This window comes from Podarcis pityusensis (genome assembly GCF_964106645.2).
Source record: "Podarcis pityusensis genome assembly, chromosome: 10".
NCBI lineage: Eukaryota > Metazoa > Chordata > Lepidosauria > Squamata > Lacertidae > Podarcis > Podarcis pityusensis.
Window position 1 is genome coordinate 45,671,454 of NC_138035.1, and position 17,645 is coordinate 45,689,098.

The 17,645-nt window shown below is 42.4% G+C and overlaps 1 protein-coding gene across 4 annotated transcripts in view; it reads left to right on the forward strand.

The window, feature by feature from the left end:
- Nucleotides 1-17,645, forward strand: part of PTPRB (protein tyrosine phosphatase receptor type B) — a 73,795-nt gene continuing 56,150 nt past the window's right edge. For 2 of the 4 annotated variants that reach the window (XR_013976879.1, XM_080971155.1), the window contains exons 1-3: nt 1-113; nt 1,248-1,646; nt 12,294-12,535. Coding sequence is in view for 1 of the 4 variants with exons in the window: in XM_080971155.1 (XP_080827281.1) it covers nt 38-113; nt 1,248-1,646; nt 12,294-12,535 (717 nt within the window). In the remaining 3 variants the exon portion in view is untranslated. Of the gene's footprint in view, nt 114-1,247; nt 1,647-4,167; nt 4,293-12,293; nt 12,536-16,907; nt 17,033-17,645 lie in introns of those variants that run through there. The other 2 variants (XR_013976880.1, XR_013976881.1) reach the window with 2 other exon arrangements.

The following is a 17,645-nucleotide window of genomic DNA, read 5'->3' on the forward strand; positions in this document are numbered from 1 at the left end:
GAAAAAAAAATGAGCGAGAGAGAAAGAGAAAGAAGCAATGGGAGTTGTTAGAAGAAAAATGGAGAGTTTATTTCACATTCTAATTTCTACCTGCCTGGCTTTTGGGATCTCTGGTAAGTACAACTCCCCTTCAGATTTTTGTGTTTCTTGCCCGTTTTGGCCGTGGTTCCCAAGAGTTCCTGGGAGTTTCCCCTGAGCTGCTGAAAGGGAATGATTTCCGTACTTCAGTTTATATAATAAGGGAGAGAGGCATTGGCCGAGTAAAACCTGAGATTGTTTAGGTTTCAATCAAAAAAAGGAAATAAACTTTCTTTTGAATCATTGCTTCATTCTTTGAGAAGTCCTCCCCACTGGACACTCTCTTTGGTCCATGCTCATTTGTGAGGGACTCTGAGACTTTATCCATGTTTTGTGCAGGCAAGTTATAAAATCAGAGGCTTTTACAGATACATTTTTGCTAGAACTTATTGTAATATAAATCATCCCACAGCTAATTACAAATGAAACACAGAAAAAGGAAGCAGCCAGGCATATTCTTTAGCTGAAGATGGGGCTCATCACCAAAGAGCTGAAATTGTATTTATTCCATGCTGTAAAATATGGGATGGGAAAGAACTTATTTTGTGATGCAAGGGGGTGATTCCTTGTGATTTTGTGATTCCTGAGTCTAACCACTGTTGTATACATGGTACCAGTCAGTCATTATTGCAAAGCAGTGAATGGAAACCGCATTGCAATGAGCAGCATAAGTCAGGGAGTTTATATTAATAACACCATATCTCATGTTTATATGAAGTAAACAGAGCCCAAGGGCGAGAGAAGCAGAGACAGATTTGAAAACACTTTAAAGCAAATGGTTTGCATGTTGCAAACCAGTTTTTAAAAGGATTATTAAGAGTTCGACTTATTCACAATATTGTTTATTGTGAAATGAAAACATGGGCAATTAATGGCTTAGTTTGATTTTCTTTCCCCTCTACTCTGAGAAGAATTAAGTTTCGGGAATCCACAGAAGTATGCAGAAAGTCTGTACACCATGATCCCAAACCTCCTTTTGACACAACTGTAAACTTTCTTTTTACCATGATTTGTAGGCGATTACCACAACAGAAAGATAGTGAGATAATAATGGTTATGGAAATGAGTTATCACCCTTGTGGAGCTTGTATGGTTGCGATTGTTTCTGTTCTGTGAACCTTAACATATATTCTGTCCCATTTGTATGGGTTCTTCATTTCCCCTCTCAGGTGGTTTTCTTATTATCCATGAGCTAAAACAGCAATGTATTTATGAGAGCAATAAAACAGTATATGTGGGAACATGCAACCTGACCAATATAAACCAGCAGTGGAGATGGATGAAAAATGAAAAGCTCCTCCATGTTAGATCTGGCCAATGTCTGGCTATCAGCAGGTTTAAAGCGGCCCATTCGCGCAAAGCCATCACCACCAACTGCTCTGAGGCACCCAGTTGGACCTGTCACAGCAGGGAAGGACTCCTTGAGGTGAAAAACAGCTTTCTGTTCCTCAAGAAACAAGGCTCGACGGTAGTAGTGAAGATGGGGAGGAAATATCTTCATAGTTGGAAAAGAATTGACGTCAACAAGAAGGGAGAGACTCTCCATGACAACCTGTGCTCAAGGAATGGTAAGCCACTCCTTCGAATATGCTTCCCATGAACCGTAAAGTGTGTCTTGCGCTGACCAATTTTGGAAGTTTTTGTTTTGCATTTATATCATTTTTTCAAAGTAGTGTATGTGGTTCTTCTCCCTCCTTCCCTTCAACAACCCTGTGAGGTAGGTTAGGCTGAGAGGCAGTGATTGGCCCAAGGTGACCCAGTCATGGCCCTGTCTACATTGACATTTAAGTAACATGACTTGCACTAATAAAAAGCCATTAAGAGTAGCTTCAAAGCCACTTTTGAAAGGAAAGGAATAAGATGTCTCTTCCTCGTATGCTTAGGTATTTTTAGCCTGTCAGGTGCTTTCTTAGCTGAAAGCCAGTATGGGGTAATAGTATGAGTGTCAGACTAGGAGTTGGGAGACCAGGGTTCAAATACCCACTCAGCCATGAAGTTCACTAGATGCCTTTGTGCCAATCACTGCCTCTCAGCCTAACCTACCTCACAGAGTTGTTGTGGGGATTAAAAGAGGAGGGGGGAACCATGTATGCCACCTTGAGTACCTTGGAGGAGAAGGCGGGATATAAATTTAATAAATAATAAGACAATTCTCGTATTTGGTCCTTTGGCACTCTGAAATAGCTTTTAAATGGTTTTATTGCTTTGTTTATTGTTGTGTGTAGGTCTGATACAGTCTGCAAAAAAGGAGTATACAAATTACACAACATCCCCTCTTAAAACATTTCATCACAGAAATGAAGAGTAAAAAAATCAGCAATCTTTTAAAAACAAAATCAAGCAACAGTAGTGGTGCATAGGCAGGTATATCTTCACAAACATAAGCTCCTCAGTTGTTTGTTCATCTGATATTACATAGCATTTACAAGCACTTAGTAATCCTAATAATAAGCAGGTAATGTAGAACTGTATTATTTATTTTAATAATTTATATGCTGCTTAGTACTATAGTTTCTAAGCAGGATAAAATAGAAGAAATACAGGGGAAATTCACAAAAATTTTGACCTACAGACCCATTTTCCATTTTCCAATAAACATGTTTTATTTCATTTTAAATATAATTTTCCAAAGTTTTGTTATCTGGCAACAGTTCTTCAAAATTTTACACTTGAGTGAAAAAAATTCAGGACGTCTGGTTCCCCCTTGCTGCTACCAAAGTTCTGTTAAAGACCTCTCCAAGAAAATACACAATGACCCTTTGTCGTCTTGATAGTTTTGCTTTCCCATTAGGTGAATTGACAAGAAATGTTATGTTAATAACAAAATCAGTAAAAATTGTGTTGGTTGAAATTCTTCCTTAAGGTTCTTAGCCTTAAGAAAAGGTGCTGGAATGTTACCTGAAATGTGTTATACATGCAATGTGACAAATGTAATATACACAATGTGCAACTTACATAGCATAAATGTACTGTCATTTAAACCTATTTTTAGGACAGTCATAATTCCTTCGCTGGGAACTTCATAATTATTAGGCCTTTATATATTATATATATAATATATAATATATTATATATATTAGGCCTATTATATCATCAGTGTGGGGCATCTTACAGAGTTTTACAGAGACAGGTGCCTGCCATCAAGGAACTTAACTTATCTGAAAGATAAATCAGACTAGGGGAGCTGGTATCACTTTTAGAAGAGATGTAATATAATCATGTGTTGATATATTTAGTAATTAGGTACCCTTTTAAGGTTAATGGTCAGTAACTTCAACCTTAGTATGGTTTAAAAAGGCATCAAATGTATCTTTTCTCCACTAGACCCTCGCCTGCTTTCTTGAAGCTTGTTACCTGCTTCCCTTCAGGTGCATCAAGGAAGCAGGTGCATCCTGATTGGCTCTCCCTAGCTAGGAGGAATAGTTGGTATCATCTAGAGCAGCGTTTCCCAAACTTGGGTCTCCAGCTGTTTTTGGACTACAATTCCCATCATCCCTAGCTAGCAAGACCAGTGGTCAGGGATATTGGGAATCTGCCTCATGGGTCAAATCTGTCAGAACTGCCCACCTGTCAAAATCTCTTATTCCCATAGCAGCAAAGGTGGATTTAAAGGGGAGGAGGGTGGAGATAGGAAAGCAAGCGAGGCAGTCTCATCCACCAACCTCAGCACAGATCTGAGTACAAGGGAGTATAGCTTTAAATCAGAGGCAGTGTAAAATGCTTCTGATAAAAACTTGCTGTTCTTCTATCAAGGGCATCCTACTTTTAAGCAGTGTGAGGTGGCCACCCAGTTAAGTATAGTACTATATTTCACTGAAAAGGTAAATGCTTGTGTGCATTACTTTGTGTTTAAATCTGATTAGTTGGTAACTGAATTCTAGAGAGTTCTCTAGTAGTTCTCATGTGATTGGCTAACAGGGGTCACATGGGAGGTATATAAAGATGCCGAGACTCCATTTTATGGGAAGCAAGATGACTGTGTTTTAGAGTCCACTGCGAACACTACTAAGTTGAATAGAGTGTTGGAGTGCTTCTCTGCTTGAAAGAAAGACAGGAAAGGCTCAGGAGAAGGTAAAAGTGTAATCTCTCAAAAGAGCTGCAAGGCATGGCCTAACTGAAATACAAAGTACTGAGCTCTGGAAAGAGAGAGAAATGCAGCTGTTTGGAAGTTAGAAGAAGAGACTGAAAGCCCATGCTTGGACAAGCATGTGACTGTAAATATTATCTTTTAATTCATCTATAAGTTTCTGCAAGTTAAATGTTTGAATGTTAAAATCTGGACACTGGTTTAATTTCCAAAGAAGGGTGTCAGTCATATCTATGATATGAGCTTCTTAGCTGTGATTTCGCTACTCTTACTTCAACACGTCTTAGGCAGCAGATATTGGGGGCTGGTCGTTGCAGCCCCTTGGTCCATTTCTCCTGAGCTCCCTGGCCACTACAACCTGCTGGGTCCGCACCCTGTATTGGTGATGCTTGCTTGTTTCTGTCCTGGCTTGGCTGGACATGTTACCTCCTCTTCACACAAAACAGGCTGCACCACTGGGAAAGTTCCCAGATTCAGAAAGCAGGCAGGTGGCTGTCAACCCATGCCACAGACTCCAGCAGGCACCACATCTGCATATATTTTGCCTGCTCATGTGATGCATGCCGGTGCCAATGTTGCTGCATTGTGGTATTTGTTTGGGTGGGCAGTGAGCAGGCACCAAGTGGAGCAATAAGCAAATGCCAGCAAAGTGTTAGAGGACAGTACTGTGTTTGCCACATGGTCTGTTCTGCTTCCCCCAGGACAGATCTGAGGTCCAAGATCAAGAGCTACTGGGTGGAAGTTGGAGCCTGCCTTTTCTAAAGAAGAGCATGCATACAATTTCTGGATGCAGTCTTAAGTTATAGCCACAGGGTTAGATTCAAAGACTATTCAAGGCATGTGAAGGAATATTCAGTTTCTTTGAACTTTTCTCCTTGCTAAAAACATTTTATGATTTTAAAGCACCAGTCCTATATCTACTTACCTGGAAGTAAGCCCCACTGAATTCCAGGAGCTTTACCTCTAAGCAGACATTCATTGAATTGCCCTGTAAATATTTATGTGAGCCTTAGGGATAAACCTAATAAATTAAAGGAGCCGTTGTGAGGAGTACCATCAATGATATTGGCAAACTGAAATCCAGAAAACATTCTCAGTAGATCAACCTGTTAGGAAGCAGACAGGACATTGAGTTGTATCACTAACAGTGCAATCCTATCCATGTCTACTCAGAAGGCATGGCCCATCCCATTCTGCTGCCTGAGGCGAAATGGGAAGTTGCCACCCCTCTGCCGAAGCCTCTCTTACCTGGGCTGTGTAGCGGTGCCTGCCAAGGGGTGGTGGCAAGTTCTGGAAAGATCTCATGAGATCTTAAAAGAGCTTGCAGAGCTCTCTGGAAGCCACTGGTGCTGCTCCACAAGCAGTAGAGCTGGGGAGGCTGGTGGGGCACCCACAAGGGTGGTAGGGCACCCATTTGAAATCCCACCACCCAAGGTGGCTGCCTCAGCTAGCTTTGTTGGTGGGCTGGCACTGCTCAGTGGTAAGCCCCTTTGAATTCAACAGGGATTAGTTCCAAGTAAATGGATATAGATTTTCAGCCTTTGCACTCCTATACCTTTAAATCAGTGTCATACCACTTCAAACAGTCAAAGCATCCTGTGAACTGCAGTTTGTTCAGGGTGCTGAGAGTTGTTAGGAGACCCCCCTATTCCCCTCACCATGCTACAATTCTCAGCATCCTCTGGGAAAACAGGAATGGTTGTTAAGCCACTCTGAGAATTGTAGCTCTCTGTATGTAGTGCATATGGGGTTTCATTGAACTTCCTTCTGAGTAGGCATGGCTATGATTTTGCTGTAAATCTTATCAGCATTGCACAAATTTTGAGACTCAACATATTTATATAACTTAGGGAAAGACTCATTTGTTTAAACAGTTATTTGCAATTGTCCTTGCTAGCTAAATTTGGGGAGTGGATAGTTCACAAAGCAGACAGAAGGAACACTGGTTTGGTGGTTGCAAATGCAGTCCTTATCTTATTTCAAAAGCTAACTTATTTCATTTTTAGTTTTATTTGAAAAGCAACGCTACATATTATTTATTGACTAAATTGTATTCTGATTAGAAGACTAATATTTTTTTTAAATCTCCAAAAAGAATCTTCATTTCGACTAAGAAAAAAAATTATCAGACACCAAGTGTGACATGAGTCATTTTACTCATACTTTATATCCTCCCTTTGTTTTGTCTGCAGTCTTAAGTAGACAAAACAGAGGATAAGCAAAAAGGATATAACATAATAGCTAAATGACTGGTGTGCATTTGGAAGGCATGGTGATAAGAATGCACTTACAGTTTCTCCTAAATATTCCAGCTATGACTCAACGAGCCCAATTATGAGAGCAAAGTAGTGATCCAATGAGCCCCATTACATACAAAGGCATGTGTGTGCACAATAAGGGTTGTGACTTCACTATTGCTATAATGATGGTGGTGATGTGCATATCCAGTGGTATCCTTTGACCAATGTTCAGCAGAATAAAGAGGGAAGCAATTTTCTGTGATTCCCCTTCTCCCCTGCACCTTCATGCCTTTCTAAATCTGCTCTGGATGGTCCCTAAACTTTCAGAGCAGATTTAGCTGGGTGTGGAATGGGATGGGGGATAAAATTGATTCTGTTTGTATTTAAGCTGAACCTCCCAAATTTGCATTTTCAGGTACTATAAAAGAACCAAAACACAACCATCCTTTAAAATTCGTACTTCCCTGAATTTTGCAATGCAGTTCTTCAGGCAATTACTGTGTACAAAAAAATACATATACTGCAGTAAACCATGCACAAAAATGTATGTATCATTGAAAATAACATTAACATGCATCGTATTAAGAAAATTGCTTGGTAAAAATGTGTATAAAGGTAAAATTGCATAGAAACTTATATATATATTGGGGGAAATCTGACTAACATGCTGGTGAATTTTGATGAGGACATTTTTTTTAAAGAAAAGAAATGCAAACTGATGTGGGAAGGTGGAGTATTGAAATTGATACTGCAGGAATGATAACTTGAAAAACCAATATTGATGGATTGGCTCATCCCTAGTGTGTGAGGACATTGTGGGTGCAAAAGTTGCTTGCCTTCCCATTCTATTGATGGAAGCCTTACTAAGAGCTGAGAAGCATTGTTGGCTATTTATTACACCATCATAATCTACTACTACTATATCTGCCACACTGCTTAAAGTCAATACAAAAACAAAACAAATATACAAATCAGCTAGTCAATAAAATAACATTGATTGTAAAACCTTAACAGCAACTCCTTCTGCTGCATCACAAACTACTTTTGAACCCACAGGTTTGAAATCAGCTTTGTCTCAGCCACAAACATACTTTCTATTCAAGAGTATGTCCCACTGACTGCAATAGTACGTGTAGGCAAATGTTCATAGGATTTAACCTGAAAGACGTTACTAAAATTTGCAAATATCACAGTCCTTCCCAGTGGACACAGCCTGTGCTTTCAGCTTCACTTGTCGCTCCTCCACCACATTTCTTCTATTGTAGTTTTGATTTAAAAAACAACAACACCACAATCACAGGCAGTATTCCAATATGCATAGTGTTATTATTTGTTCCAGTCCTGGCACTGGTAAGCGAAACAACACATTTAGTGTAATAAAATCCACTGTGTTGATTGATTTAATCCAGAAGTGATGGTACTCATTCTATGGATAACTTGCAATTCAATGGTTCCACGTTGGAGTCTCCCTCTGAAGTCCAAGAGTCTCCCTTTTTGTTCAAGGATGGCCACCTTATAGTTATGGAACATACCAGGAGGTTAGAATGTTGGGATGTTTCCCTGATGGTTTGGGGAAGTTGCCATTTCTGATATCAGATTAGTGCCCATTTATTCTTCTTTTAGATAAAGCCCTGTTTATGCTGTGTAGAGGGGCATTGTGATGCATATGTCACATTAAAAGATGAGAAAAATGAATGAACCCAATATTGTAGGTGACACTATCAGGCCCTGTAAGAGCGTTGCCAGAGAAGACACTAGGATAGAATTGTTATAGGGTTTGGTCTTTGTGTCCATATCTCTGTAATGTTGTTGCTGATGAGTAGCAGTGTTAGACTGGGGTAGAGGCTGTTTGTAAGCAAGTATAGACCTTCCACCACCAAGGCCTGTGAGAGTGAAGTGCCATTGTCAGGACTGATCATTGACAGCATGCTTGAGTGGTTCGTAAGTAGAGATGGGTGAATATTTCGATTTCGATTCTGAAATCAGGACCATGATGGGGGAAAGGGTTAATCCCCAACTCTCTGCCATGCGGTTTAGGGATCCCCACACCAGCTATTTGCAAAAGAAAATACTGCTACGCAGAGGCAAACTGCATGACCGTTATCATCACCTCCACTTTGGCCCTGAATTAACTTGGCACATTATTTTTTTTAAGCGTATTGTTTACACAGTGTTGCCCATATGTTCCAAAATCTCCTGAAGGCAATAACTGAAGCAATCATCATGTCACAAAAGCCACATCGCTCTATAATAACACAGAGTAGTGATTCCCATATGAAGGAGTTTAACCCACAAATGTATTGTTGGACTCCTGCAAATGGATTGTCACAGGGCCAGTGCTGGATGTTGGGCTGGCCTCACACTTACAGTGACTTTTGTGTGTGTAATTTAACAGACTCCTACAATTTCCTCTTCGGAGAAGAGCAAAGATTATAGTTTAAAATAGAAAAAACATTAGAAGTGAGTTGTGTGTTCATTGGCGGGGGTGGGCCTTCCTGAGGAGTTCAAAATACATGTTAGGCTAACATAACACGCATGTTTTACATTGAAAAGGACCTTGGAGGAACATGCATCTTGTACATGTCAACAGAAGATAGACAGTTTTATTTTATTGGTAGCATTACACATGCATGTCAATGTTGTTGTTTTAAAGGGATGTTGTTCACTTCAAGATGAAAGTTCACAAAGTGGTCCTTTTGGCAGGGGAGAAATCATAGGTTGACATTCTAAGACTTCATAATTACACACTGAGTGATCATATTTGGAAACATCTGCTGCTTCTAACCTAGTAATTACAACTTTTTTAGAGGGGCCGTGAGCTAAAAAAATTTATACGTGGCAGGCAGCCTACTGTTGTGGCAGGAAAACAAGGTTTTGCCATGCGTGAAACTCTGCTTCTAGGAGTACTTTACCTCAAGCAAACACATCCTGCTATTGAAAGGTAACCTGGTTTTCTGTGAGAGAGGGAAGCTCACATTGCAAAGGAACAGTCCCAAACTTTTTGGCCTATAAATGTAGCCGTAGTGGTCATAGAACACCACAGATTGAGCCTTAATTCCCAGTCACATAGAAAGGACAACATTCTCTTACCACATAGGGAGAAGTACGGAATGTGAACGGAAAATGTGTAAAAGTTTCTTCCTGCACTCCCATTGAAATTTTGGCATTCCCTAAAAGATAGGTGACTTTAAAAAGCTCATATAATTACAGCCCATTACCAGAAGCTTGTGGGCAGTGCCCTCCAGGTTATTTCCTGAACAGAGCAGGCATGAGATTTTACATGGAAGAGTTCTGAATATCTGTTATTATAAAGCAGTCTTGAGCCATTTGTGACCAGCCAGGCTTAACGCAGCCTATCAGCTCTGTACAGCAGAATTGGAGAACTTCTTGGTTTTGTAGCAGCCCACCAAAATCTGCAAAAACAAGTTGCTCCCGTATGCCTTGTACAAAGAGGTACACAGGTACAGAGCACATGAAAGGTTAGAGGAGAGGGCACACGCAGGAACATCAGGACCAGATCCTCCAAAGCTGAAGGGTTACCCATGTCTCCCTTGATGAACAGTGAAGAAAGCACTGGGTGTGGAGAGGGATAGGAACTTGCCCCAGACTGCTAGGAAGTGCTTCAAGAACAGGTGTGAATGGGCTTAGCGTTTACAGGTTTGCCAGGGACACAGTTGCATGTATCATGCACACCCACAACATGTAGTGAACCTTGTATATACAGGGTCCTGTTAAAAGTGAATTCCTTGACCTTGGGCAGAGGTGTTTCTAATGACCAGCCCACATAAACGATTGAATTCCATTTCGTCTTTTATTGCATATGCATTTTTCTGTATCCATTTTGAAGATCTCAAACAAGCTTGCTATTGTAGGGTGGTTGCTGATTATCACATGAGAAGCATGCTTTTTGAATTCATCAGTCATAATAAACGAATAAGTCAAATTAAAATGGTAAAAAAGCAACCCACAACCATACTGTTATCTGTCTGTCTGCTATAGCTCAGTAATAGTACATCTGTTCTACACTGAGAGGTTCAATTCTGCACATCATCAGGTACAGTCTGGGAAATACTTCTCTGAAATCCTGGAGAGTCACTGCCAACATAGACCATACTGAGCTGGATAGCTACCTGGAAAGGTTCCATATCTCTATCTGTCTATCTGTCTATCTATCTATCTATCTATCTATCTATCTTTGGGCACTTCACTTTTATTATTGAACTGTTTGCTAATCTGCCTGCTCTTCAGTCTTTAAATTGGATTTATTTTTGTGGGGGGATTAAATAAGTTTGGTTGGATGTGGAATTGACCCCCCCCTTTTTTTAAATTGGATTTTTTCTTTTCTTTTTTGAGAGGACTTTTCCATTTTATTCTTTGTGGATTAAATATATGAGTTTCCAAGCTAGAAACTGGAGTTCTAGTTAAAATATATTAACTGCACTCAGTTAAAATATATTAAAAGAATTGCTACTATGCCAATCAAGCTCTTTCCTGAGATAACCAACCCTGGAAAGCAGCTTGTCAAGATGCTGTTGCGGGTGTTTTCCAGAACTGAGCTCTGTATTGCCCTTAAACAAGTGACAACTAAGGGATTGGCTCTTCTGGATAGAATCTAGAAGGCGACCTGCAACTATTTGTTGTTGTTGTTTAGTCATTTAGTCGTGTCCGACTCTTCATGACCCCACGGACCAGAGCATGCCAGGCACTCCTGTCTTCCACTGCCTCCCACAGTTTGGTCAGACTCATGTTGATAGCTTCGAGAACACTGTCCAACCATCTCGAACTCTGTCGTCCCCTTCTCCTTGTGCCCTCCATCTTTCCCAACATCAGGGTCTTTTCCAGGGAGTCTTCTCTTCTCATGAGGTGGCCAAAGTATTGGAGCTTCAGCTTCAGGATCTGTCCTTCCAGTGAGCACTCGGAGCTGATTTCCTTAAGAATGGATAGGTTTGATCTTCTTGCCGTCCATGGGACTCTCAAGAGTCTCCTCCAGCACCATAATTCAAAAGCATCAATTCTTCGGCGATCAGCCTTCTTTATGGTCCAGTTCTCACTTTCATACATCTCTACTGGGAAAACCATAGCTTTAACTATATGGACCTTTGTCGGCAAGGTGATGTCTCTGCTTTTCAAGATGCTGTCTAGGTTTGTCATTGCTTTTCTCCCAAGAAGCAGGCGTCTTTTAATTTCGTGGTTGCTGTCACCATCTGCAGTGATCATGGAACCCAAGAAAGTAAAATCTCTCACTGCCTCCATTTCTTCCCCTTCTATTTGCCAGGAGCATCCTGATAACAGCATTTTAGAGCTAATTATCTGACCAAACTCTTGCCAGTTTCAGGAAGCTGCTTTTCCAAGTAATGCCCACCACAGTCTTTGAAGGCCACTATAACAAGATCCCATACACAGACACACTTTGTATCTGTGGTTAACCTGAGGTGGAAGACATCAATCATTATCTTTTAGCCTGCCCCTTTTTGCAGAGATCCAAGAGATCACTTTCTGAAACCTTTGTTCTCACTAGCAAGCAGGAATGGTTTGGCTTTTCTTGACAATAACATAGAGAGCATCCGGTATGTACGAGCTGCAAAAATAAAATCAGGACAAATGAAACAGATAAAATTGTTATAAGTTGTTTTGGTGATTCTGGGGTTTAACCTGAAATTAAACTAAATTTAAGATTCTTGGTTACTCTGGTATCTTCTCTCTCATACATCATGGAGGTTGGCTTTTATTATGGATGTATTTTGTTCTGGATTATTTTATTAATATTACTGCTGCAAGTTTCTCATGGCCTTTGGCTAGAACAATAAACAAGATGTGATTAGTATGCCTAAAAGTATTTTCAACTATGCTTAGCACTGACTTTATTTACTGTCATTTATTCATCTTAGATTTTGAAGATACTGAAACATTTGTTCGAACCACTAGAAGCACAGCCCTTACATTTAATTCTATAACACACAGTCCACAGAATGTTCTTGGCACTAGCAGTACGGTGGTTTTCATCAGCAATGTCACAGAAAGCAACAATAAAAACATGGGCAAAGTCAACCCTACCCAGAATGTACTTGAAGTGACAAAAACACCCTGGATTCCCACACCTACCCATCATTTCTCTACCACCAAAGAACAGGTAAGTTCAGCTCATAGCTGGGATTGGCGGTAGTTCTTCTGCAGATACTTTGAGGATAGAATCCTTCAAGCTTCACAAATTGTACCCAATCTAAGGCGTGCAAAACTGACTGAGATTTGCCAGAAACTTGATCGTCACCCTCATAATGCTAAGAGATAAATCATAAGGTGCGGAGGAGTTTGTGTGGATATGTGGTTCTATTGTATGCTTTAAATTGCCAAGAAACAGCAACCTATGACAAAACAGAATGCCTCAAACACTAGGGGATTGGACGGTGGTCCTCACCATTGGCAAATGATTTAGCAAATAGTGTCATATCTATATTGCAGCTTCTGGCACAGGCCGGTTGAGCTACTGTGTTAGATAATGGTGCAGACAAAATTCATATTTCCTGGCTCAGGAAAGGCAAACATTGCAGGCTCACAAGTTCTGTAGCTCACGGTCACAGAAGAACTTTAAGCCCTGCCTCCCTGTTCTTTCCCACCCCATTCCTGCCTCATATCCCCTTCACTTATCTTCATTGCTGTTCCAGCAGAAGGGGAAGGGAGGAAGATATCTTGCCCCCTCCTTCCTTCTCTGAGGATGCTTGGTATGCTACTATGGCAGCATGCCAGGCATTGGGGGGGGGGGAGGGAGAGGGAGAGAAATCTTCCTTCTGTTGCTGCTACTGGAAGACCAGCAAAGACATAGGGGACAGCAATGGCTGCTAGCTGTTCCTCCCAAGCCCCGTAAATGCCCCCCTCTGTTGGAAGGCACAACTGTGTATACCACATGGCCTGCGCTGGATCTCTTCAGCTAGCCTGCTTCCTCAAGTTCAGTGGAAGAAGACTATCCCATTGCCAGTGTGGAAGCACAGGTTCAGTTGCCGGTTTAGTCAGCTTCTGAACCATGGAATGGGGAGAAGGCACCATCTTGATCTTTGCCTCAGGTGGCAAAATGCCTTGGAACAGGCCTGAGGATGCTGTCTCCTTGTAGGTGTCCAAGTATGATTTATTTGCCAGGTCTGTTGGTTGTTGTATTTGGGATGGAGGAGACTATTCATAAACTAGGATAAACAATAAACTAGGAAGTGGCTTGCAAACCCTAAAGAGGCAATGGGAACCAAAAAGCAGGTTTTTCACTCATTTTCTCATATTTTACAGTTGAATTATCCAACCAGTTTTTGGTTGCATGGTTCAGAGTGGGGAACTATGTGCCACACAATAGAGACAACAGGTCTTGCTATCCATTTGCCAGCTCAGAAAAGACATGTACCCTGAATTGGGAAACAAGTCTGGGGAAGAATTCACTCCTGTCCAATCAGGGGTCAAAAGCTTCTTTAAGAAGGGTTGCATAAGAAGGCTGAGTTATTTGAGGCTAAAGGGTTAGATGCTGTGGCTTGCGCAAATTATTGTTAATTTGTTAAGGGTACAGGGGTAGGAGATTTATTTATTTAATGTTGATTTAGGCTGAATAATTATATGCTGCCTTCTAGGTCACTTTCAAAAGACCATTACACAAGAGGAAACTGTAGCTTCATACACAGAGCAGGGGTCACCATGGAGCTCACAGCATGAAGCAACTCCACTGTGATAAAAAGTTGCTTCATTTGTGATTTCTTAGGTTAGAGAAAAAGCAAGTAAGAGGTGACATGATAGGCATTTACAAAGGTATGCATGCCACTAGAATTTGTGGACATCCAGAGAAGAGAAATGTTGGAAGATTCCTCTTCCATTGATGGCCTCAGCAGTGGTATATTTTTTGTTTGATTCACATATGTATCGAGGCATGTTTCAGCATGCAGCACATCTTGAGTATATTTTTGAAAGGAGATTCCTTTTTATATGGATTCATGGTGGGTTGCGTTGTTAATTATGCTTTACTTTGTTTTGCTTCTGACCACCCATATCCATGTATGTCAATTGTTCAGGGAGGCACACATCTGAGACACTGAAAACATAGTGGACAGTGTTAATATGCTAAACATTATTGTGAAGAACAATAACATTTATTCATTTACACAATGAAAGGCTGGATGCTGCTGTTTGACTGACGTCAACTGATTTTCAAGGCCCGATGGTGGTTGCTTGGTGATGATGGTTTTTAAAATTGTTTACACAAGACCAACCTTGGGTTGGAAGTAAATCTGCAGCTCGCACTTTCAGAACTATGAGAAAAGCTATGCAAAGCCCATTTCCTCTTGATAAAAGAGAGAGAGAGATTTGTGTGTGTGTGTTTTAAAGCCAGGAAACCTTGAGAAAGGATCTAAAGCAGACTGGAACCTACTACTGATGATATGTTCAGTCACTCCCCACAGTTACTTCCAGCTCTTTCTTTTACTCTCTCTTCTTAAAACTTGGGTCAGCAGAAATAGTATTGTTGCACATCTATTCAGTATCAGCTGTAATATTTATTTGGCACTACCTACATTTGTTTTCCCATTACAAATTATGGTCATGTTGCTCTACTAAGTGTTCATATGGTCCACTTGAACCTGTTTGTACTTCATCGTGTTAAAAGATAATTAAAAGTGAGTTCTTCGGTGTCATTTTAGACCTCACCTTAATATCGTCTGCAGTAAGAGGTAGACATCAAACTCAACTCCACAGTGGTGCAGTATTTAAGATATTAAAAGCTGCAAGAGCACTGTATCTATGTAAACCAAAAAGATTGCCTTCCATCCGTGCTGCCTTAATTCTCCTGCAAACTTTAAAATTTGTTTACAGATTGTTTTAGTGATAAATAATTCTAACTAATTGTTACTGGAAAAGAAATGACAGAATTCATTTGTCTGTTCTTTTTCCAAAGGATAGGCAAATATTCCTTGCAAATATGGAAATTTGCTTGCTTTAAGTTATATATATTTCTTAAGGGCAATTTATTTGGGTCCAGGGTGGTAGTTGCCTCCAGGGCACATGCTGATCCAAGGAAAAGAAAAACTGAGACAAATTGGCAGTTTTTCAGACTAATGATATTCCTACAGCCATGGAATTGAGATACCATTGGACTTTTTGCGCTTGACACAACACTTGTTGTTTTCAAGGTAGCAAGGCTAAATTTCTAAGCTATATTGGCTGGAATGTGTGAGAGAAAAATAATGGTTGTCTGTTGATTACGGATTTGTGCTTGCTAAGACAGAACAGAGGAAATTTGCATTTCCGGTAAAAGGGAGGAAAAGAGCTTGCCTACAGAGAAAAAAATTATATCTCAGCTCTGAAAGGGCACTTAAGGTCTTGTTTGTACAGTCAAGAGAGTTTGGAATAGTTGCTGAGGTGGTTGTTGTGGGGAGAGCCATCTTTGCTCTTAGTTCAAGGGAGCCCAACGCCAGATGGCAGCTCTGTGTTTGCCTGAGCCATGTTCACCACAGGTATCGGCCACGGTGTCCACGCAGCCATTTTCCCTGGGCACAGCAACTGCATTGAGGGAAATATTACTACCCCTGGGTTCATTTCCATGACCCTGATAACTTAGGGGTGCCAACTTGAATAAAAAAAATATGGGGGAGCCTCAGATAAGCCCCATAACACCCGCACCATTTGAATGGCAATGCCTATCAACTTTTGGGGGGCAACCCCCTCAAATATTTGATGGGGGTCAAAGGGTCCTTGGTCCCTAGGAGTTGCCTCCTGTGGTCTAACTTCGCTTCAGCCTTGGCTCTACCCACTCCACCTCACGACCCCATGGCTGAAGCGAGTGAAAGCAATGGCTGCCTCTTTTTGTGGTGGTGGTGGTGGTGGTCCAAACAAGCTTTGGATCCTGGAGTTGGGGGAAATCCCCTGAGGGGAGAGGAGAGGAAGGCAAGCAAGCGACCACTGAGGGGCAAGTGTGAACTGAGGAGGTTTAGAGAGGACATTCCAGGGGGAGGAGAAACGCCTGAAGGAAACCATCTCCAGTGTCAGAAATAGCCCTGGGAAAAGAAGGTCCGAGGCGAGCGAGGGGAGGAGGAGGAAGGAAGAGGAGCAGGGTGCGGCGGAGGAAGAGATAAACGCGGAGAGGGCATGATGGAGAGGGAGCGCGCGCGCGCCAAGGCGCTGTGAGGAGAGGAGCAAAGGGAAAGGCGGCAAAGAGCTGCTGGCTCTCGTGTGTGTGCCGCCTCGGACATTGGCTCTGCGAGGGGCAGAGAGGAGCAAGCGGCCGCCGAAGCGCCTGGCCATGGTCGCGCGGGGAGAGCGGCGGGCAGCCGTCTCCCGCCGCGCCTTCCCACCGCGCCTGCCCGCCTTGGGCAGCGGCCCGTGCGCTCGGCCGGCGCGAAGGAAACTTCCTCGAGGAGCGTCGTGAGGGCCGGCCGGCCTGCCTGCCGAGGTCGAGCTGGCCAGCAGAGGGCGGCCGCGGGCTGCTACCCTCGGCGCGGCGGGCGGGCGGGCGAGCAGGGGAGGGAGCTGAGGAAGCCGCCGGCGGGGCCAAAGGCGCCTCCTCGCCCCCACCACCTGCAGGCTGCCTTGCAGATCCAAGCGGATGGCAAGGCTGAGATGCGGAGCGGGAGTCTCCTTGTGGATTCTCGCGCTGGCCCTTCTCAAGGTGGGTGGCAGCCACGCGCAAAGGAAGAGGATGGGGAGGGAGGGGGGGACTTGCAAGGCAGGAGCCGAAGCTGGAGACAAGCCGGGATAGAGCATGAGACTCTGAATGTCGAGATCCAAAAGATTCATGCATTGCAGGGGGTTGGACTAGATGACCCTCGGGGTCCCTTCTATGATTCTCCCTCCTGGCAAACGCAGCCGGCCTCCTCCAGTGCTACCTGTCAGATCAGCCTCTAACTTACCTTTGCTTTCAGCGCCAGCTTATCAAACAGGATCCCATCCAGGATGGAAGTTCTCTCCTGCGTTCTCTTCTCCCCCCCACCCCCACCCCACATAATGATACTTCTCCAAGTTGGCTGCACAGAAGTTAACCACTACTGATGCAGTTCTGGGTATTCAAAAAGAGTTCATCATCTTGCACATGAATTACCATCCTTTCACACCCATGACCCGCACACACCTATTCAAAGAGGAGAATGGGCAAAGTGTGTTCTGCGGCTGGGGTTTGTGTCTACCGGTGTTGGGTATTCCATGTACAGAGTGCAAGGCGTGTGTGTGTGTGTGTGATTTTACATGCACACATATATGGAAGTCATTTCCATCCAAACTGAGGG